The 24,310-nt window shown below is 40.6% G+C and overlaps 1 protein-coding gene across 1 annotated transcript in view; it reads left to right on the forward strand.

Moving 5' to 3' along the window:
- The window catches only part of LOC138265076 (connector enhancer of kinase suppressor of ras 2-like), a 1,142,768-nt gene that overhangs the window by 488,638 nt on the left and 629,820 nt on the right, over positions 1-24,310 (forward strand). The window contains exon 2 of the mRNA XM_069212623.1: positions 22,011-22,174. Coding sequence (XP_069068724.1) covers positions 22,011-22,174 — 164 coding nt within the window. The remainder of the gene's footprint in view (positions 1-22,010; positions 22,175-24,310) is intronic.

Genomic DNA, 24,310 nt, shown 5'->3' on the forward strand with positions numbered 1-24,310 from the left:
ATTTGTGTTGTTCTGTTGCATACTTTAGATATGTCAATAAATGCTGCTACATTTCCAGCTAAATATAGACAAAGGTCCCCAATGGACTCTTTTTGTTATTTTTTATAATTTTGTGCTGTGACAACTTGTCTACAGCAATAGCCTCTTTAAAGGACACACTTGGGTGGCCTCTGTTGGCATGCCTTCTTTTATTGCAGTTCACTGCACTTAAAGAAGCTCCCCGACACGGGTAATGCATTTCCTTTTTAGGTCTGGATTGACAGCACAACTGTCATTGGACGTAATATGATCATACTAAAATGAGATTTCATGACTACTACAGAGAGGGACTTTGGCTCCTTCCACATGTTGGTCGGGAGGAGTCACTGTTTTGTTTGAGGAGAAGTTGTGTGCTTCCACAGAAAAAAAGTGCTTCCCTTCCCTTCAGCTGTAATTATTTTGTTTATTTTTTCAACTTCCTGTGCCAGGGGAAGTATTGCTAACTGGGTGTTAACTTTCAGGGGTGCATACATGACAGTTAAATTCTGTTAAAGTGCCTTAAATACCTAAATAATTTACAATATTTGTTTTTCTCAGGCAACAAGACAGATGTTAGCAGGACAGATGTTGGACCTGGGGTATCTAGTTGGTAGTGGTTTGCACCCTGTCCAAGTAGGGAACCTCACTCTATTCAGGGTAAGGGAGTCACACAGCTAAGATAACCCCTGCTCACCCCCTTGCTAGCTTGGCACGAGCAGTCAGGCTTATCCCAGAAGAAATGTGTAAAGTATTTGTACAAACTCACACAGTGACACAGTGAAAATACCACAAAAGTACACCACACCAGTTTAAAAAAATTGCCAATCTTTATCTGAATAAAACAAGGCCAAAGCAACAAATATCCAACATACAGAAGTAAAGATATCCCTTTTTAATAGTTGCAAAGAGTCTTAATCCAGAGGAATCAATAGGTGTCTCTTTTTAACACACAGTACCTGGAAACGCGTAAAAAAAAAGAACAATGCGGACCATAGAGGAGGTGAGGTTCTGGAAAACAAAGCGATGCGTCGGTTCCTTACTGCGCAGAGGAGGAGATGCGTCAGTTCTTTACTGGCAGAGGAGGTGATGCGTTGATTCTCTCCTCGCAGAGGAGGTGATGTGTCAGTTCTTTACTGGCAGAGGAGGTGATGCATTGATTCTCTCCTCGCAGGAGAGGTGATGCGTTGGTTCCTTACTGGCCGGGGAGGTGATGCATTTGTTCCTTACTGGCAGGGAAGGTGATGTGTCGGTTCCCTCCCTGCAGGAGAGATGATGGATTGGTTTCCAGTCACATAGCCTTGGTTCCTTGCTGCGGTGCGGGGTTGATGTGAAAGTGAAGTCCAGGGATGATGTGTGGGAAAATCTAGACACACTGTGGTGATAGAGCCACAGTGGAACAGTCGATGCGTCGGACCTACAGGCACTGCATCGATTCTTCCACCAAAAGGCAGGTGTTGCATCGATTCTTCAGCCGCAAGGCAGGCGCTGCATCGATTCTTCTGCCACAAGCCAGGTCGTGCTTCGATTTTCAGCGGCAGCAATCTGATGTGTGTATTTTCTTCCTCAGGACAACAGGTTCCACTTGTAAGGGCCCAGGGGCTGCATTTGGCACTACTTGGCAAGTCAGGACATTTAACAGAAGAATCCAGTCACTGGCAGATGAAGTCTTTGATGTCCCTGAGACTTCTAACAGGAAGCAACCCCAGCTCAAGCCCTTGGAGAACCTTTGAAAGCAGGTTGTAGAAAGCAAACTCCAGTCCTTACACACCCAGGACAGAAGTAGCAGACCAGCACAACAAAGCAACAGGCAGAGTGGAAGCCCCTCCTATGGCATCCAGCTCTTCTTTCTGGCAGAATGTCCTCAGTCTAGAAGTGTTCTGAAGTTGTGGTCTCACCGGTCCAGTACTTATACTCATTGCTGCCTTCGAAGTAGGCAAACTTCAAAGGAAAGACTTTGTAGTGCACAAGATACCTCCTTTCCTGCCCTGGCCCCAGACACACTCCAGGGGGTTGGAGACTGCTTTGCTTAAGGACAGGCATAGCCCTATTCAGGTGCAAGTGTCAGCTCTTCCCACCACTCTAGCCTAAGAAGGTCCACCGGGATATGTAAGGCACACTTCAGCTCCCTTTGTGTGACTGTCTAGAGTGACTTCACAAACAACCCAAATGTCATCCTGACCCAGACGTGTATTCCACAGCCATGCAGAGGAAAAGAATTGTTAAGCAAGAAAATGCCCACTTTCTAAAAGGGGCATTTTCAAACTTACAAATTGAAAAACAACTTCACTAAAAGATGTATTTTTAAATTCTGAGTTCAGAGACCCCAAACTCTGTATCTCTATCTGCTCCCAATGGGAAATTGCACTTAAAGGATATTTCAAGGCAATCCCCATGTTAACCTATGGGAAAGATAGGCCTTGCAATTGTGAAATGCAAATTAAGCAGTATTTCACTGGCAGGACATGTAAAACATACCAGTACATGTCCTACCTTTTAAATACACTGTACCCTGCCCATGGGGCTGCCTTCCGCCTACCTTAGGGGTGACTTACATGTAGCAAAATGGAAGGTTTGGGCCTGGCAAGTGGGTGCATTTGCCAGGTCGAACTGGCAGTTAAAACTGCACACACAGACACTGATATGGAAGGTCTGAGACATACTTACAGGGCTACTCATGTGAGTGGCACAATCAGTCCTGCAGGCCCACTATTAGCATTTGATTTACAGGCCTTTGGCACACATAATGCACTTCACTAGGAACTTACTGGTAAATCAAATATGCCAATCATGGGTAAACCAATTACCAATACCATTTTAGACAGAGAGCACTTGCGCTTTAGCAGTGGTAAAGGGTCCTGGGTCCTAAAGCCAGCAAAAACTAAATTCAGCACAGGATCAAAAACAGGAGTTCAGAAGCCAAAAAGATAGGGGAAACCACGCCAACAGCTGACAAGTCTAACAACAGGCATGAGGAATGTATTGCAGTCCCATCAATCTCCCCTTCTATCTTTAACTTTAGACTTCAGAGTGCAGTTTTGTGTTTGAGAGCAGAATGGGATGCCCCAGGCTACACTAATCTACACGTATTTTATAGGTCTGGCTTGACCGGTCAATTGTTGCTTAACCTTATGTGATCAACAAATAAAAGCTTTTAGAATACTAATCAGAGATGGGCTTACACTCTTCCCCTACATTGGTTCCCGTAAGAACAGAATTGTATTGAGCCTAAGGTTTATGCATTTACTACGAAGACTACTTGTGTTGTCTTTTTTACCTGTGGCACAACTTATACTAGATACAGCAGGCCTGAGTTGGTTATGTTGGCAAGACAATGACATGGTTACGGGCTTGATCTGTTTATCATGAAATGCTATGATAAAGGCACGAGGCCTGGCATATTTATTGTAAAAAGTACATGTCAATTGAAATGTATGTGTGGATTGTTATTGCTCTATATTAAAGCCTACAGATATGTATTTCGTTACATGAAATCTCAAAGAATTCCATAGTAAACAGTGGTTTTGCTGTTGGTCAGCCTGTGAGGCAAACAATAGTTAGAGAAGGTTTGCTCTTTGAGAATCCTTGTGAGGCCCTCTTAGAAGAGTTAGTATTTTGCTTAGATAACTGTAATTTGAAATACCTTTCTAACTATATGACTGTGTTTCTGATGGTTTACTTGTGGAATAGCTTACACTCAAAACTGTAATGCTGAATCAGTTATGGTTAAAGGCTATAGGCTGATTGGCACACTGGGAAACGTTATGTTCGATGCCATAGGCCTGGTCTTCTTAAAATAAAACATTAGGACAAGCAGGCGGTCTAGCTTATTAATTGTGAAAAAGAAATGTTAAACCCATGAAGCCTTTAACAGTTGACCTTTATCACATTGTGTTACAAGCTATGGACAGGTATTTTTTTGCATGTAATTTCACAGATCACCAAAGTACGGTTTTGGTATTGGTCACCCACTCTGACACACCTGGGGTGTTTTCACTGTGATTATTGTTGTTAAACACTGTTGACAGTGGTTGTATATTGTTTTGCAAACTGTATTTTTCTACATATTTGTAATTCTATAACTATGGAGGATGGTTTCGAGTTTATGTGCACTTGAGTAGGCTGGTGTTGGTTAAGGTATAAATCCAAAGCTTCATTGAGAAAAATCATACCAGAATTCATTGGTTTGATCTATTTATTATAAACCGCTCTGACAAAACGTTATGATGAAAGCCAGCAGGTCTGACCTACTTATTGTGTAAAGCATATGGAAAAGAAAATAAACTTTTAAGGATAGCTTGTTATTGCACTGTGCTTAAGACTTTGGGCAAGTATTTTGTTACATGGAATTTCACAGATTACCATAATAGGCAATGGTTTTGGTGTTGATGATCCACTCAAACAAACTGCAGTAATAGAAGATATTCACTACAATAATCCTTGTTGAGTATCCCTGTTAGGCTATTTTAGGAGAGATAGTAATTTGCTCTGCCAAATGTAATTACATATGCATTTGTACTTTTATGTCTGCGTGCCAGAGGGCTGTCTTGTGGAAAGTTTACACTAGGTTGTAGGTCTGATTGTTAATAGATTGTTAAAGTTAAGATAAAGGTAGTAGATCTGACATATTGATTACAAATGTCATAAGACATTAAGGGGTGCTTGTTATTACCATGTATTAAAGTATCCATATAAGAATTTTCGTACATGAAATATCACAAATTACTGCATTAGATACCATGGAATCTCTCAAACTACCAAAGAAAGCAAGGGTTTGGGGGCTGATACCACATCTGAAAAATAAAATAAATCACGGGAATCCTTGTTCAGCCCTCTTAGAAGAGATAGTATTTTTGCTTTGCTAACTGTAATTTAGTATACTGTATAATTTTATGACAGTATGTCTGATGGTTTTCTTGTGGGAACATTTAAGCTTTAAAGAGGAGGCCTCACTTTCCCATGTTGACAAGTCAATGGTTACTTGAAATGTCACAGAATACCTTTGTAGGGAAGGATTTTTGTGTTGGTTACCAAACCTGAGGGGGAGAAGAGTTGCACTAGGTAGTTATAGCTAGGTCTGCTTTTCCAAAAATAGTGCCTTTTGGTCTGCTAATACATTTGGCCCTGATAGACAAATCCTCACAAAACTTTCCACAAAAAAAGTTGATCCACCACAGCTCTTTCCTGGAAAGTTTCAAGGTGATCCATCAAGTGGGGGCTGATAAAAAAGGGGAATTCTAAAACACAAAATCCCCAAGCATTTTCAATGGACTTCTTTTTAAGATGGCTTTAGCAGAAAACTGCTGAATGGAATTACATGCTTTTGTTATTTGATGTGATCTATTCAGTATTTTTAGAGAAATTAAAGGAAATCCAAATTTGTATACCTAGGGTCATGACAACCAGTTTGAAAAAAAAAATGCTGCTGTTAGAAATAGGGCCTTCGGTTGGCAGTCAGGTTACCCCCTGTCCAATCAAGGACCCTCACTCTAGTCAGGTTATAGGAGAATCACCCTCACTTAACCCCCGCTCACTCCCTTGGTAGCTTGGCATGAGCAGGCAGGCTTAACTTTAGAAGCAAGGTGTAAAGAATTTATACCAACATCCAGTAACTCAGTGAAAACACTACAAAATGGCAGAACACAGGTTTAGAAAAATAGATAATATTTATCTAAACAAAACAAGACCAAAACGACAAAAATCCAACATACACAAGTCAAGTTATGAATTTTAAAAAGAATAAGAGTCTTAGGGCCACATGTACGAAATTCAGGTTTTGCGACTCGCAAATTGCGAGTCATAACGACTCGCAATTTGCGAGTTGCAAAACCTGATGTACAACAGTGTCAATGACACTGTTTGCGATTCCCAATCGGGTCGCAAATGACCTATCTCATGAATATTCATGAGGAAAGTCGCAATTTGCGACCCCTTTGGGAATGGCCACCCTCACAGGGATGGTGGCCTGCTGGAGACAGCAGACCACCATGTCTGTGACTGCTTTTAAATAAAGCAGTTATTTTTTTACATGCAGCACGTTTTCCTTAAAGGAAAATGCGATGCATTTCAAAAACATAAAAATGAAAAGTTTTTTTTTCATTTTTTCAAAACAGGCAGTGGTCCGTAGGAGCACTGCCTGCTCTGAAAAAATATTTTAGCTGCCATTCACAAAGGGGAAGGGGTCCCATAGCGACCCCTTCCCATTTGCGAATGGGTTAGCACCAGTTTTGAAACTGGTGCTAACTGCGATTGTTTTGCAACCACATTCACGGTTACAAAACAATCAGACATGGGACTGCGACTCACAATTAGGAAGGGAACCCCTTCCTAAGTGAGACACGCAAACCCTATTGCGATTCGATAAATAGATTACCGAATCTCAAAAATGGGTCTGGACATCCCAAATAGCATTTTCCACTTCGCAAACGGCCCGATTTGCCATTTGCGAAGTGGAAAATGCTTCGTACATCTGGCCATATTCTCCTGTGTACACAACAAGCAGCAGAGGAACTTTACTTAATTTATTGTGTCAATGATACATAAACATGGACCGGGCCTGAATCCTTTGCAACTGGATCCAGGAATATGTGAAGGTTACTCTGCAACACGCTTTGTGAACTAGGGAAAAAAGAATCCCTGCTCAGCACATTATCTAACTCCGTTGGCATAGGCCAAGTACCATGAATGGAGCAAGACATTGACCCAGTTGCCATTTATATGGTGTTTGGTCAACTCTTCATATAAACATGCATGTGCGGACTACGCTGTGACAATGTAGTGCACCCATACCTTGCCTATTGTACTGGCAGAGACGATTTTCTATTTCACTGGCTTTCCTTAGGATAACCACTGTCGTGCATCATTTTTTATGCATGGCGTTTCTTAACAGTGTATACTGTGCATTTTACCGGACTTTGGTTTATTGCAAGCTCTGGGGCCAATTATACAGAAACATGCCCGTGCACGGCTTGAGAAAAGAAAGAAATGTGACAGGAGACATTAATTATTTAGATTAAAATGCAGCCTGTTTGTGTAATATCAATGCAGGTTTGTGTATGTACGTGTGCCCGTGCATGCATGTGTATATACTAAACCTTCTCTAGGGCAATACAATAAATACTACAGATCAGCAATGGTCCTTTCACAGAAACATACATATACAAAACGTTTGCTAATTACACCAACGTCCACCGTTGTGCTGTTTAGTACCCTAAACAACAAATATAACTTACTGCCCACCACTAGAAACAAAAAATAGACAACATCCAAATTCAGACAGGCAGTCTCAACCTGAGTAATGGAAAAATAGACCACAGCACTTCTGCAATAAATGCACTTCAGCTGCTCATTTGGAATGAAGTATTCTTTTTACATTTCTGTGTCAGGTCTTTGAAGATCACACAATTCCAAACTAACGATTCATTCCAAATTCATGAGGAAAAGACAGAGGAGAAGGAGAAGTACTGTCCTCCTTAATTGAATGTTGTGGATTCTTTGGAGATTGAACTTTTCGAGGAGGCCTTTAACTAGTTTAAGATTTTGAGTGGAGAGGATGTGGCATAGCAGCCAGCTCTACCGACTTTAGAATTGGGGCGCTGTGGGGCTGATTTACTAAGAAGTGATGCAATGCAAAACAGCAAGACAACTTGCTGCGCTGTGCACATGACAGGGAGAGAGCAGAAATGAGCCATGTCTACTAATGACACATTTCTGCTCTCTCCCTGTGCTGGTGCAGCGTGTGCTGCCTAGCGCTAATGCTGGTACCCTAGAGCCATGGTGCAAGGGTGCCTGCCTCACAGGCAGGATTGTTTTGGGGGCAGAAGGGATATCTTCCTGCATGAAAACAAATCTTAGAGGCATTGTCCTCTGTCTTCGTGTGCTGCATTCTGCAGCACACATAGAAAGGGGCAATAATGAGAAGAAACAGAGATATTTCTCCTCGTTGCGCCTCACTTGAAAAAGGCGTATCATTTTTACGCAATCCCAGGGTTACTAACCTTAGCAAATCTAGAATTGCATCAAAGTCCATAGGTGCATGCATGGGAATGCCCGTGCTCCACTTATGGAACACCTTCTCATCACAGAGTTACGCAAAGCAATCCTGTAATGTAACTGGTACTCATGTAAAGTGCCCCAATACCTTCTGGCTGAGTTTGAGCTATATAAAGATTGTAAAATATCCCCACCAGTATCGCCTTCCCTTTAAGGAGAGACACATCCTCTGTGCATCAGACCATCTATCACCACACATAAGCATGTTCTAACCTAGATAGCACTAAAAGATATAATTTACTGCTACACCAAACTTGTCACAGGAGGTGCAGGTTTATGTGACTGACAGCCTCCTGACAGATTTATGCAATGGAATTGCTGTAATTTTACATAATAATTGACAAATACAACACATAGTAAGTTCAAGTGTTTAGATTATAATAAAAAGAGCACCAACATATATTTCCTCCTGATTACTCAACCAGGAGCAGGTATATCTTAGTGCTCTGGACAACACAACAGCCAGTAAGTATACAAAGTTGCTATATATTGTGTAGTAAGTCGCACCAGAACTATAAAATTATAAAATTGTCATAGATATCACTTGCCATGATGTGGATGATGAAATATGCATTACAAACCAAGAACACTTGCTGTGGGAAAATCAACTGGTAGACTACCAGGGGAAAGGTCACTGTCTTGATGTGAGCTGAGGATTCCACAAAGACAAAGAGTTTGCAGTTAGGGTTATTATGGCTCACTGATGGTAGCTTGGCTGGAACATCAGGTGTAACAGATTAAACAAGCAACATCATAGTTAACACACCAAATTGAAGTAAAGTGAGAATACATTTATAAGAAAATGCCTTGTTTAATAGTACCGATCCAAAAATATCCTTCCATCAAATAGTGTATGTGTGAATGAATCAAGAGAATTCATATGTGAATCAGAGTTGGAGGTTCATAGAAGTCAGGAGAGCTGGGGAAAAGTCAGCTGCCTGGTTTCTGTAAACCGGACTCTATTTAGTGATGTTGTTGGTGATTGGTTGTGTAGGCAGGTACTCCAGTAGTGGTAGCAGCAGCATATATGTCTTTAGGTTAGTTGCACAAAGTGACCACAGAGTCCTCAGCCATCCTGAAATTATTTGTAAGGGGCTAGCCTCGAATATTGCAAGTCTCCTCAGTCTTCCCAGATGGCCACCAGTTAAATGAGATCCTATGAACTGCTCAGAAGTCTTCCCTGGTCAGAGACAGCCTCTGGCCCAATTGACCTCACACAATTTATTGTTAAGTTTCACAAGCAGACAGGAAGCTGTCAAGTGCAGGATTCATATAAATCTCCATGTGAATTAGGTCTGGAAGCTGACTTCCAGTTCTTAGAGTCAGTTCTTGAAAGGTAAAGATTCAGTTAAATGTAGAACTAACTCCACTGGAATTCCCTGAAAGGTAGAGAGGCATTCCTCCTTTTTTCCCCATAGACTTTTTCTGAAATGCTACTAGGTCAAGCATAGGTTTGTAAAAATTGGTCTGAACTGTAGTGTCTTGTGATCTCTAGTCTGTAGGAACACATGATGGTTGAATGTCCAAGTATGGGTGAATCATGGTTAATAACTAATACATTTCTAACAACTAATATTACTGCTAAACAGTGATGTTTCTCAACATTACACCTCTCTGTGGTGGGTGCATCATTTTAAGTAAATCTGGGATTGTGTCAAACTCCATGGGCTGGTGCATGGGAAGGCCCGTGCTCCACTTATGGAACGCTTACCCCAATGAAATGCAACACAGGGTGGCACAAATAGCCCCTTATGTGTTTTTTTTAAATCTCACTTAAGGACTTGTGTTGCCTGGTGACGACAAGTATCATGCAAAGACAGTGCATGTCCTTAGTAAAACTTCCCCTCAATTGGTGGTGTCTCGACCAACTTGGAATCCCTCACCCATTCATTTTATGGTTTTCAGCTCTAATTAGTTTTATTTAATATTACCTGTAAATAGCAGTTAGCAAAATGCATTCCTTTATATTGCTTTGTCTTACAAATACGTTGTCTCATTTAGTAGTAACTACTTATGGTCCTAGCTGCTTATGCTGTTAAATGAAGAGAAGCTTTCAATGGACATTGATAGTTTCTTTAACTGCAGCTCCTCTTCAAGTGATAGCTGCACTCTCTGCGCATTGTATTAGGCTTGATAGTGTTGGCTGCAACACTCAAACTGCCACCAAAGTGGTACCAGGTGATTGTTGCCACATCTGGATAAGAACGGGAGCTGTTTATTGTCGCTCTTCACCCTAGAGCAACACAATCTTCAGCATTCTTGATACTACCTTGAGGGGCAAAAATGGCTTTAGTAGGAAGATCTTGGACTGGCTCTTTACACATCAATTTCAATGAGTCAAGATGGGTAGAATGAGACTAGACTTTCCTCCATGCAATATGTGATGCTGCTTGGCTCTCATATTTCACATGCACTATTTACCTGCATATAGTATACTCCAGACACTACGACTATCCAGATTGGTGCCTGACTACACCATTATGTGCGTGTTACTCAGTTACATCAAACCTTTGAGACAACTAAGCAGCCTAAGCATGACTTGGGGTTAATTAGATAGTGGACCTTATATTATATATGAAACATCACTTGACCGGGAAGCTGGTAGCACTGAGGTGGAAGAACAAATACTTCAATTTTTTCTGTATATAAAGGTAATTTCTGCCTACTGCTGCACTGTATTGCAGTGTGGAGATACTTTTCATCTGGTGAAATTAGTCTGTTTCATGTTCTTGAATGGGTGATGGTTCTAAAGCCTGTATCAGTGAGATGACAATCAAATCTAAGATCTGTCACTGTCATTTGCCAAAACGCTGCCCTCATTAATAGTAGAGAATTGTTGATCATAATGAAGAGTGTTTCTCATTCCATCTTCGAACACATATTACCAAATTTGGGTGCGGAAGCAGCAGTGTAGATGGTGGGCTGCATTTAAATTGGGAAAAAGTTGAACATTGTGCTGCATGGGCAGTGGGATCCTACCAGTGCACTTCTTTGTTTGGTGGGACACTACATTGCAACATTGGCATTCATATTGCCTCAAATTGTGACTTTGGTAACCTTCATCTAGGATACTGGACATTCCATATTAAAATAAATTGAATCAAATGTAACCATCTCCTGGAATTGTCCATCAGAAATGGGGCAATCTTCCACCTGATTTATGAACTTTCTGCTCCTGCTAGATTTTAGAAAACAGAGATTCCTCATCAATCTAGAATTATTTATAGTGCACTCAAACTTTAGTTATTTTTTATTTAGTTTGACTAATGCAATGTAAAGAGTGTTTCAATTTATTATTGATGTTTTTGTGAAGTCATTTCTATTTTGAATGTTGTACAGCATTGTAGTCACTAAGGGTAATTAATGTTTGCTCTTTGGAAAGTCTTCTCGTCAACCTACTTGTAATGGGTGGTCATCTTGTATGTCTCTAGGCATTCCTAAGAATCAGAATGTTTCCATATACAGTATCCCCTTATTAAATCAAATGAGTTACATTGCAGATGTGTAAATAATAGGGCTCTATTTAGAGAATTGTGGATGTGGAGTATCTGCCAAAAAGTGGGTACAGTAAGATTCGTTGTTTTGAAGAGATTTTATCTATCAAACGAGATGAACAACATAATAATGTGATCGTGATTGATAGCAATTGAGTTATTCATTAAACAATGTGCATTGAGCAGAACCAGAGGTCATGCAGCCATGTCTCTCAAGGTTTATGTTGTCAGAGTGCATTGTATACTCACAACACTGTTAAAGATGCTTGCAGTCGTTTTCAAAAGAGAATGAAGACTGGTTATTGGTTACTTTCAGATAACATATCTTTGTTTTTCGAGGTATAAGTCCTGAAGCCTAGGACAGACATAGCTTTCCATTAGGACACTTGCAAATGCTATTTTCTTCCAGGTGGTTGCTTGGCAATGGAAAATCTGCCTTCTTAGTGCTAGTGTAAAAGTATAATTTGCATTTTCCATGTCTTTGTTCTCCAGAGGGATAGTAACTTTCCCTGTCTAGAAACGTCTTCTCACACAGCCCTTTAAAATATTGGGGTGATTACAGATTCTTTTTTTACACAAAATACAAACTGGAGCCTCCTTTAGTTGTTGGTGGGTTGGCTCCAAGCCTCTGGTTTGGCCCATCCAAAGCTGTCCAACCATATTTAGAGATCCTGGCATGTATGGCAGGATTTGTTGTGCCGAAAGTGCTCCCGCTGACATTGCCAAGTCCTTTTACTGAAACTGCAATGTTGGTTGGCAGGTCATGCTAAGGGTTTTAGTTGGCATTCAGTTTTTCTCCAAAACAGATAAGCAATATGCTTGATAAGTTTTCTCCAGCATACAAGGGACATTTTTCCTTTTTTCCTGCCCGGGCCTACTATGCCTTACAGAACGACCTTCAGAGATTGGATGGGCCTTCCGATGCCATTGGTGTGGTGGTCATATAGTGACTGGCCTCTGGAATGCTGTTTATAATGACAGAGCTCGCCACCACAAACTGAGCTGTTTGCTTCTAATTGAGGCAGGGACAAAGAGAGATAGGCGGTTGGGAAACCTGACACTTTAGAGTATGTTTCCCTCTACCACCCACTTCTGCGTTTCTTAGAAATACTTTTCGTAGATCTAGAAGTCAACGACATTATGTATGGAAAAATACTTCTAGTTTCAAAGTATGACTTCGTGGTTGCACAGAACATCTGCATCCCCACTCCTCCATCCTACCCCAAGTGCCATCTCCGTCCACTTTCAGACATCCCCTCAAGTAGAAAAGTCGCATGCGTTCAACATTTCATCTGTAAATGCCTCCACACCTGTGTCGGAAAAACATTTGTGTCTGTTTTTGTTAAACACATTTATTCCTGTCTCAGTGCTGAATTACTGCCTAGCAATTTAAGTACCATACCTCGCATTTTGGTTGCCATGAATGAAACTTTCTCAACCAATTAACGTATTCAATTTGTCTTTTCGAGAACGGAATAATTACAGTTTGTATTGTCGACAATAGATCACTTCAATAAATGTTTAGGGATTGTATAGTATGAGGTCTGAGGCACAAAGAAAACACGTTCTTTGTGCGACTTCAGTTCATAAATTCAGCCTGCGTAGGAGCAGCGCATGTGGGTGGAATATTTTGAGTCTGAAAGACAGCAGTGTACCAAGCACAAAGCACTACGCTTCCGCTGCCATTTTCAGTCTCCTTCTGCTAAGATAAAAGGCTGCACTGGCATTCACGGGGCATTGACTCGCTGGCAAGACCAAAGTGCAGCAATTTTCTAAACAACACTGGTGGCTTATTTAAACATTATATCATATTTCCAAATAAAAGTAAACAAGGTAATAAGAATTGTAGCTTGCTCCTGCTTTTTCCCACATCCATTCAGAATGGCAGGATAAAAAGTGCTGCTGAGCACAGTGGAAAAACATTTTGACAAAATGTTTCACCAAGGTACCCCCGTAATCCACTGCGCATGTGTTCTTAAATTACGTGAAAAAAGCTAGACGATAACAGTTTAACTAATCAGTTAACATTTCCTCCACAATATTCCAGAACTGGTGATGAGAAAATAAAGCTGAGATATCTCACAATATTTGGAGGAAAATTGGGAAGGGGGAGCAAGGTGACAGTTTTGAATGCCAACCCACTCTCATTTTACCGAGAGATAAAAAGCCTGTTTTGCAAATCTTTTTCAATTTTTTTTTTACTTGGATACTCTAATTAGCATATTGTGAAGTGTAGCAGCTTAATGTCTTCCTGCGAATGCAGGAACAAATTTGTATAGGATATAAATGTTGGTATATTTGTTCTGCCTTGTCACCACCTCCTAAATCAGTACACACCACATCTTGTCCCGCTATTGAGGACATGTGGAAAGAGTTAAGATATATGCATTGTACCCTCGAAATGGCATTCCGTCCTGTCTGTACAGTGACATGTTTTGCAAATACCAAGTAAAGTATATCACCCTTGCCTCACTGTAAATCCTCTGTAGTGTGTGATCACTCATAGCCCCAGTGCGGGGAGGTCTAAGACATTCAACATTTTTCTTAAACCATATCTACATGGATGTACTTTCTTTGTCGGATTCGATATTGTGCTTAGAAGCCATAATTAGATATTCCAGTTTTTAAATTAATTTTTCCAATTCATAAGTACAGGTGGAACAATGCTTTTGCACTCTCATCAAAATATATTCCAAGCCCTATTAGTTGTTATAAAGGTCAATATTTTCTTGTTCATCATCAGCTCCGCTGTGAATTGATTGCCCATTGGAATTACCCAACTTGCATCGAAATTGAGTTTCTTTTATTTCCACATTTGTCTTTATGTTTTCCTGTAACTGATTACGGAGAAGAAAGTAGAAAGCCCACAGGTATAATCAGCTTTTTCTAATTTGCATCTGAGACACTATGTGAGGTGATCAGGATCTGGATCTACTTCTAATAGTGAAGTATTTACAGTAGCATAACGCAAATTGATGAGGGCCCCTAGCAGAACGTGAAGATGGGCTATAGAGTCTCCCATATCTCACAAATCTTCATTGGTCATGGGCTGAGAGGAGCCCCCCTAAAGACTTGCTGACCCCTAGATGGTTGAAGACCCTCTGCACTGCAGTGGCCTGTGTTAAGCCGTTGAGAACTTTGGAGATAGATTGATTCTTAACCACCATACATCTGTAATGTTGAGCTTGTCACCTTTCCTTACATTATAATAGTTTCTCAGAACACTGCTTCTTCAATTATTTTATGGGTGCATATATTTTGTTGGTGTGTCTTTTCATACTAGTTCTGTTGTCAATGCAGAATCTCAATACATCTCTTTGTACATGGTGCATTAAAGTACCTGTATCAGAGGCTCAGGGTCATACACTGTTATTTCAAGTCGGAATGACCCATGACTATTCCTTCATGCTGAAATAGCTCTTTAATAGTGAAACCATGGTGCCTAGTGTATTACACAGAAATCGTTCCAGAAGGTTGAGTCATCCTTAATAGGGGTATCTTCTGTCATCTCTGGAATTTCTTTTCCCTATTTTAGTTCAGAGACATCTTGTACTGATAAATATTTAATTTCACACGTATTTAAAGTTAAAGTAGGACATACTTACTCAGGGACCTTAATACCAAGCTTGCTGAAATGAGTAAGCATGTCCTACTCTTGGAAATTCATGAGTAAGCCATGACTGTGCATGCAGTAAATCACAATTTCTCACAGAAAATGATTTGTGCATCAGGCCTGGACATCCAGAGATAATTCACAGCAAAGACAACAGTAAGATACAAAGAGTCACAAAAAACTCTGTAATTAAGTTATCACTCAAAGAGGTAGAGGTTTTCCAATTTCCTTTGTAGGATCATTGTAGCATTTTCTCCTGTGAGGACAAATTCCAAATGGGGTGGTAATTCTAGTGTTATTCTGTCTGCAAGTATTTTGGAGTCTAGTGCACTATACGCGTATTTCACTTACTAACTAATTTGCTAGCAGTCTGATTCATAAAACTCTCAGACTGAAAGTGAGAAATGTACTCAAGTAGGTTTACGGCTATATGCATGGTCATTTTCTCCCTTTCATAACATAGAAATAATTCCAGTAGCACCACAGGAGAGCAGCACATTTTACAATAATTCTGACAGTGTACCCCAGTTCCGACCTTGGAAAGAATACATCTTCGATTGTTTTTCGGCTCAGACAATACATGCAATTCGTTTGTGAGTTCATACAAATTTTCGAGGTTATGGGTGTTTTTACACTTTCACAGATGGACATATCCTGGAATGCCTACAAATCGGCTAAATAGAACATATTTTCTCACACAGCCATTTTGTAGTTGTGGAGTAAGTTTCCATGTTTTAAATCCCATTTGCATGTTTAAATTAATACCATTCCTTATTCTATGAATCAAGAATAGGAATTTGCCATCACAAGTGAAGGTTTATCTCTATAGGTCAAAGTTAGTGTAAGATATGGTGTGATGGATTATGTGGGACAGGTGTGTGGGATAGGTTTAGGATAGGCGTAAGATTTAGTGTTTGGACACATGAAAGAGTTAGGAATCTGGCAAGGGATTGTTTTAGGATTAGGTTAACTTTTGGGGTTAGGTTACGGTTAAAGTAAGGGATGGTATAAGGGAAAGTAAAAGGTAAGGAGGTATAGTTAGGGTCAAAATAATGGTTAGTGTAAAGATTGGGGTCAAGATTATGGATGGGTTAAACATAAGTTTCAGGTTATGGCTAGAGTAGTGGAGGTTGTACCTTAAGATTTAAAGAATGTGTAGGAAACTGGACATTTTATCAGAAGGGAAGAGAAGCCATATTCTTAATGTAAGCGGTTGCAGAGTCGTCAAATTGTTTAGAAAGCTAATGGCTAAAAAGTACAATCAGCTTTCCTTGAAAAATCCTCTGCTTATCCTTGGCAATTATGGCTCAAACATCATGCTTCCCTCAGGAAAAATTTGAGTTCAGTGTTTAGCAGCATGAAAAACAACATTAAAATTGAGAAATCAATTGTTTGAAATCCCCATACTAATTTAAGGGAAAATGTTTATAAACAACACCAAAATGACAAAAAGCTGTTGAACGGATAATGTGTTATGGTTTTAACAGCCTTCACCAAAGTGTTTCCAGAACCTTCACTAGAAGCCAGTCATGCAGGGGAAAAAGTAATTAGTAAAACCTCTTAGCCTGACACATGGTAGGAGGACTGGGACACAATCAATTATCTTTCTACTGGAGCTCAATTCCTTCTGTGTAATGGAGCTACCGGTTCCTCCAGTCCAAAGCAACCACTGAAGACCCAGCAAACATAAAAAAACACAGCATTCTCTATCAATCTGCTCAGTTTCATATAGGCTGGGAAGATAGAGGCACAGACAATCATCATTGTAGGTCATGCCCATTTCCTTCTGTGAAACGGAGCTGCTTGATTTGTCAGTCAGGTGATTCTCAGAACTCGCAGAACGGTGTATCCAGGGCCAGCAGCTCTTTTTTTTGCAGACAGGGTGTTTCCAATGCCCCCACTCATTCTTCACAACCTCTGAGATACCCTTACAGGAAAACAACAGCAATGCAGGTGCACCATAGTGACTTTTGCAGTTCACCAACTCTTGCAGTTGAGGGTGGCAGTCACTCTTCAGGACACTGTTACCTTATAAGTTCACCCTGGCTCAACACACTCTTGAAAGAAAACACATGCCTAACAATAGAGCAGTTCACATAGCCCACTCTTCAAGCAGTGTAGAAAACTCTCTTCCTGGTCCTAGGTGGAGAGTCACGTAATTGGCAGGGGCAATTTTGAGAAGAGAGCCTAGTGCAAGCTAATAGATAGAAATCGTGAGCAAGGAGTTTGCACTATCTTTCCTAACATGAGCTGATATCAAACTGTGTCTATTTTCTTACTTTCCATCGGTCCTTGTAAGTCTTCTGCCTCCTTTCCTAAATCCAAGCAGTGTTTTTCCTTTTAAGGCGTGGACAACCTTTTTATAGTGGGGAATAGCAGGCTACGTTATAGTGCAACCTAACAGTGGTTGATGTTAAACTTAGAGCCTTTCATATTTTCCAATGCTTTGCCCTCCCAGCCCACTTTTCATTTCTTTATCTTGTTTTAGAGCCAAAGCTATTTCAGAAAACCCATTTCTAAAATGAGATGGGGAAATCCCAAGCCTGCTGGCGTAGAGGCCTGGAAGTCATTACACCATGCTGTCCCCCTCCCAATGGTATCCTTATCTTGTCAGCAGAAATCTCTTTATAACTAGAGCTCTGGGTTTTAGAGGTGTTGTAAATTGGGTTACTAGTTGAGGAGAGTAAAACTCTACTCTAGCAGCAACGACAATTATTGTCAGGGTGAAACACAAGCAAACCCTAAATTAACCTATGCTTAACCCTCTGGTAACTTGGCACAAAAGCAGTCAGGCTTCACTTTGAGGAAAATGCGTAAAACATTTATATAGCTCTTCAAACAGTAATAAAATGAAAACATGACACAGGAAAAATTCCACATCAATTTAGAAAATAGGGAAAAATGTTATAAATTATTTGAGACTAAAACAAGAAAAACCCAATCAGTAGAACAGGACATATGCAGTTCTAAAGGTTTAAGTGAAATTAGTGCCTAAAAGCACAAAGTGCAAACCGTGGTGATCTGGTCACGCCAGGCCTGGACAAAGTCACACATTCAGGCAAACCATGTTGGGGCGTGGGCCGGCTACAGGGACCTAGTTAGGCCTGCTGGGCAAAGTACCCTAACTGGGTTGTGGAGCATTGTGAGATCCTGCATAAAGGATCCATTATGCAACAGCTGTTCTAATGGGCTGCAGGCCGTGATATAAGGTCTTGCATTGAGTATGCATCATGAAGCAATGATGTAAAAGAACTGCACGGCTGCACTGCGAGGTTCTGCATCAAGGATGGGTCATTCAGTTGTGGTTCTGAGGTGTTGCAAGGCTGAGATGTGAGGTCCTACGTTAAGGAGGCATTGCACAGTCATCATTTCAAAGAGGTACGGAGTCTTGCAGTGAGGATGTGTTGAATAGTGCTGGGCTGCAACACAATGCGTCACACTGTGTCAGTTCTCACTGTACCACAGCTGGGCTGGCAGAGTACCTTCAGAACAACTTTCAAGGGTCCAGCACTGGCACCACTTATGGGCTGCAAGACTCACAGCAGAAAGAGCCCAGGTGCTTGGTCCAACGTAATTGGGGCCTTTTCTGTCCCTGAAGCTCTGGTCAGGAGGCCAGTCAACTAGCCCTTGGAGTCACTCTAGTGGTCCTGGTTTCAAAATGTGGGTCCAGTACTTTTCACTCAGGTAGCAGGGCAGCAGAGCGTCAGAGTCACAGTCCTTCTTGCAGCACAGCACCCCTTCTGAGTCTTCCACAGGTCTAGAGATGTCCTGCAAAGTGTGCTCAGGCAGAGCCGTTGTGATGTGCAAGTGTGGTAGGGGGCAGCTCTTCCCCCTCATCAAGACAGAGATTGCCCATCCTGTCAAAACCTTTCCCCCTTTGTCTCACTGACTGAGAACAACATACAAGTGCCAACTGCCAGTTTCACTTAGTCATGTGACCCATGATACAGGCTGCAGGCACCAAATGTTTAGGACAAGAAAAAGGGACTTTTTAAAGTGGCATTTCCAGAATTGTGACTTAAAATCCACTTTATCATTAAAGCGGGCTTTAAATTACAATTCTTTGGATACCAAACTCAAGATTCCTATCTGCTCCCAACTGAACGTTATCACTTATTAAATGTAATAAGGTTAATCAATGTTATTCTATGGGAGAGGTAGGTCTTGCAGTAGTAAATAAAACATTTAAGAGTTTTTCACTACTAGGAAATGTAAAATGTAAAAGTACATGTCCAACTTTTTAGATACACTGCACCCTTCCCTATAGGCTGTTTAGGACCTGCCATAGAGGTGACATATACATATTAAAAAGGAAGGTTTAGGCCGGGCAAATTTTTTTTTTGCCAGATTGAAATGGCAGTCTAATCTGTACACAGAGGCTGCAATGGCAGGCCTGAGACATTATTAAAGAGCTGCTTAAGGGGGTTCACAATGAGTGCTGCTGGCCCACTAGTCGTATTAAATGTGCAGGCCCTGGATACATTTATTACCACTTCACTAGGTCCTTTCAAGTAAATTAAATATACCAATCGGGTGCAGGGCAGTATTACCATGTTTAAAGGAGAAAGAACAAGCGCTCTTGTATTGGTTAGCAGGGGTAAAGAGAGCAGAGTCCTAAGGCCGTCAGAAATGAAGTGCGCAAAAATAGGAGGATTGAAGCCAAAATGTTGTGGAAAAAACACACCAAGGATGTCAGGTCCAACAATAGGAATGTCAATTACAATCACTGACAGAGAGGCCAAGGCAGATTAACCTAGTTGGATAATTCCTGATTCATAAGACAAACATTAACAGCCTTTCTAGAAATCCTATTTGTGAAATTGATAGAGAATATCTACAATAACCAGTACATTTAGACTTGCATTGTCTAGAACAGTGCAGTAAACATGGTGTCTGTACTTGATTCGTAGGTCAAGGTTCTTGAATATACCACTTACAATACATTTGTCCAGTAGCGGCTGCCATCCGCCTTGAAGTAAGACACTATGAATGAAGTTACTGTTGAAAGATGGAAGTTTAGCAAACCTACAGAGTTCCCTTCTGCACATTATGTACTTTTGCACTGGGGTGTTAAGGTCATGTTAGTGATTGCCTCTCATGTGTGACAATGAATTTAGTCTGATATGTTAGTAGTGCTGCTCTGTTTGAAAGCCATGCACTTATCACAGTCACATCTGTGTGCGCGGGGTGGGAGCTAGGGGGGATTAAGTCACACATATCCTACAATGGATGATTGACCTTTAAGACAGGTGCATACATTTGGATTGTGTGCTTACCTAATATTAAAATAAAGAAGCAGTTGTTTGATACCCCTATGTATTGTATGAGCAAATGCACTAGGAAATGTTAATCAGCAATCAACTATTAAGAAGTGTAAATATGCCAGTAAATCCACCCAATAAAAATGAAAAGACTCTCAGGGAGACCACACAAAAGGTGGATTCCTAGAGGATTTTAAGAGAAGATGGCATTGAAGTAGAGTGCCTTGGAGAGCAGGTACGTTGGGCATGACTCAAAAAATGGCAGAGAAAACATGGTTTAGATGAAGAGGTTTATCAGTAGAAATGAGTAGTTATAATAACAGTTAGTATATGTCTTTCTACATTTCACAAAATTTGTGATAAAATGTAAACTGTTTTACCTCTAAGTGTTTGTGGTTTTTATGGAGATGATATGAGAACCACATCTTTTAAGCCTTTCCTTGTTTACCCTCTTCGTAATCTAATTTTTATTAAGATTATATCCTAATTTGTACATTACAGCTTCTGTTGGAGTCTTTTAAAAGCCACTAATTTAGTTTAGTACTTTCATAGTTACCTACTTAAGCGAGCCAAGATATGTAACTTGTGTGAACAAGTAATATAAGACCCGATCAGTGAGTTAGCCAGTTGAGCTACAAGAGACACAACCAATGTCTGAATGTTGCCATCAATCATTTAAAGCAACCATTTCATATGTTATGTGAAATAGTTGTAATTGTTTCATATTATTTAGAAACATGTAATCATTGTTGCCGGGATGCAACCAAAGGAAAAGACCTGACCTATGCATTGGGCTGAGCTCCAAAGTTTTCTAAGAGATTTCACAAAATCTACGGGGAACCCCAGACATTCCTAGGATCAAGGCAATGAATTGTGTATTTGTCTGCAGTTTCTGAAATTCCCAAGGCTTTCAGGCTTTCCAAAGTTACTTTAATTCCAGATATATGTCTGATTATGCTAGCCCTAAGCCTGCAGATTATTCATGTGGGCCCCAGTCTACGGTAATAGGGTTATGTTTAACATACCTGTGCACATGTTTATCTTTTTTCTTCCATAGTGAAATATTTTCCTTATGGAGAGAGCCCTATATCCACAGAAAAGATGGACAAGGAGGTTTGTACCAATTTCTCACACTTATTGTACCACTGACAGGTGATTTAGGAATACTTTTAGGACGGCAAAGCATTGCCAACCTTCAAGGATACTTTCAAAGCTATGTCGTTTTGGTGTGAGCAATATTTGCTGGGGCCAATCCCAAGAGTCTCTACTGAACATCCATGTTATCAACTCTGTGACAGAAACTGAAGACCTTAGCTTGATTGCTTCGCTACTGTCATACAAAAGGAGGCATCTACTTCTAGTGTGAATGGTGACCTTAGAAATGGCTTCACCAATGAAGCTTTTTGTACTTTGCACAAGAAAAACGTTTCTTAATTAGGCCCACACTGTATGTACTCCATTGCTGTTGTAGAACCAATAACAAAGATATTTATCAATGTGTTTGAGTTATCCTGCTGAGAAGATGTGAAATTAACATTTTTCCTCACCCTCTAATCTTTCTCTCTTCTTTGACAGGCCTCGATGACTGTCTTCAACAATACATTAAAAACTTTGAGCGAGAAAAGATCAATGGTGAGCAACTCCTACACATCACCCACCAGGAACTGGAAGAGCTGGGAGTCACACGCATTGGCCACCAGGAGCTCATTTTGGAGGCCGTTGACCTGTTATGTGCTTTGGTACGTCACACCTTTCCTGTGGATCTTCAATACATTTTCTGGGTTCAACTAGGCCAGTGTGATATTTTCATTAAGCTGGCATAAACGGAGTAGTTTTACTATTTTCATGATAATCTTTTGACTTTTGAAATTCTTGAAAGTAACGTGATTATGATCATTTGCACAATTATAAGTAATTTGGCATAAACATCCTACTGCTGGATCACAGGACCATCAAACATAGCGAGGGCGAGCGGCTGCTGGTTGCTGATGTTCATGTTCTGGTGCGTTTAGCACTATTTTCTTAACGCACAACCTCAGGTCCAATTAGGAGGGAATCGTGCATTTTGTTCTACGAAAATGGTGCCAAATGCTGGGATGTGCTCCTGGTGTAATTCCCATAATCTCGTATAATTTGTGTGGCATATTACATGAGTTACCCTGACCCCTAGTCTTAACAGTATTGTGTTATGCTTGAAACATCAGACTTAGCCTCCTTAACTTTCTAGGCAGATGTTGTTAGGTAAGATGTTGAATGTAAATGGTCATGTAGTAATATTACAGTTGTAAAACAGTCTTCCACATTGAGGGTACTCAAATTAACAGGTTGGAGTGCGGCTCTTTCTTCATAGTGCACACTGATTAAAATAGTTATCAGCCACCATCATGCCCATCATATTTCCCACACTTCTTATTATGTCTTCTTCTGTTAAACATTTTCTACATGGCAATGCAAATTAGTCTATGAGTGGGACAGAAAGCAATTCATTTTCATAACCCAGAGCGCCTCTTGACAGGAAATGAACAGCTGCAAATTATGACACGCACTGTTTGTAGAGCGTGCCACATCCACCACAACCACTCGAACTGGAGAAGCTCTTGATCCTGATTTCTTTTTTACAGCACACCTTAATAATGAAAACAGTCCAGCACCAGAAAATACTATTACCCATAAGGTGGAATAAAAATGTGCAAAGAAGAAACTAAGCAAAAGGCAGGAGCTGACTGAATGTGAACTAGCGAGAATGTAGAAAGGGAAGGGTAATGCATTGGTTCAGTTCAGGAGAAGTGAAATCAAGCAGAAACACCAAACATTTTTCTGAAATAATGTATTTTTTGTGAAAGTGATTGCGCAGAGTACACATGACACTTAGGCCACTTCCTGAAGTGGATATAGAAACACAACATACTCATCCATAATCTGACAGGACTGGAAAATACATGAATGTTTTTCTGATAGATGTTTTGTTTGGCCCAGCTTATTGGACACAGGTGAGAGTGGGGGGGAGGCAGTGATGGTCTGAAGTTAAATGCTTAGTTGAGGAGCACTGTTGTTAAAACATTCCTGAAGGGTGAAAGGCTGGTCAAGGATCCAAGATAGAGGGGCGTAGTATTCCAGAGAGAGGAGCCCACATTTGTATTTGTGCACAATGCCAGAGCAGGGTCTGAAGATACATTTCAGTGTACAAAGTGCATCAATGAAAATGTGTGCTGCTACAGTTTCATTTCCAGCATAAGGGAAGGACTTTTATGACATTTTGCCACACCATTCACATTCCACTACCCCTAAGGGGCGGCTTTTGCTACTTGATGATAGCTTCTGGCATAACCCTCCTGGTGGGATACCCAGTAGCTACTTCATCTTCCCTTGCATATCAGCCAACATTTCTGCTGATTATTTCTGTTGTTGGGTGACTCCCGCCATAAGAAAGTGGATTATGATTTGGGGTGGGTGACTACCCACACCCCCACCTCAAGGAATAACCATAACCCTTGCTACGGTGAGGCCTCAAAGTCACTAAATTAACCTGAGCTCAACGACCTGGTAGCTATGGCACAGAGCAGACAGGATTAACTTAGAAACAATGTGTAATATTTTTTAAGTAGAACCAAAACTGTAATAAAGTCAAAATGCACAAAAATAAATATGCCAAACCGACTTAGAAAACCAAATATTTTAATGAACAAAAGAACACCAAAATGACAAAAATCCAATAAGGGAAACCAGAGATATTAATTTTTCACGTTTTAAGTAGAAATGGTGCCTATGAAGCACAAAATTCTAACGATAGTCAATGGTCACTATTGACCTGGACATAGGCACAATTTGAGGCTGATGGCGATGGGACGTGAGTGGATACACCAACCAGATTTATC

This window comes from Pleurodeles waltl, chromosome 2_1, assembly GCF_031143425.1.
Source record: "Pleurodeles waltl isolate 20211129_DDA chromosome 2_1, aPleWal1.hap1.20221129, whole genome shotgun sequence".
Lineage (NCBI taxonomy): Eukaryota > Metazoa > Chordata > Amphibia > Caudata > Salamandridae > Pleurodeles > Pleurodeles waltl.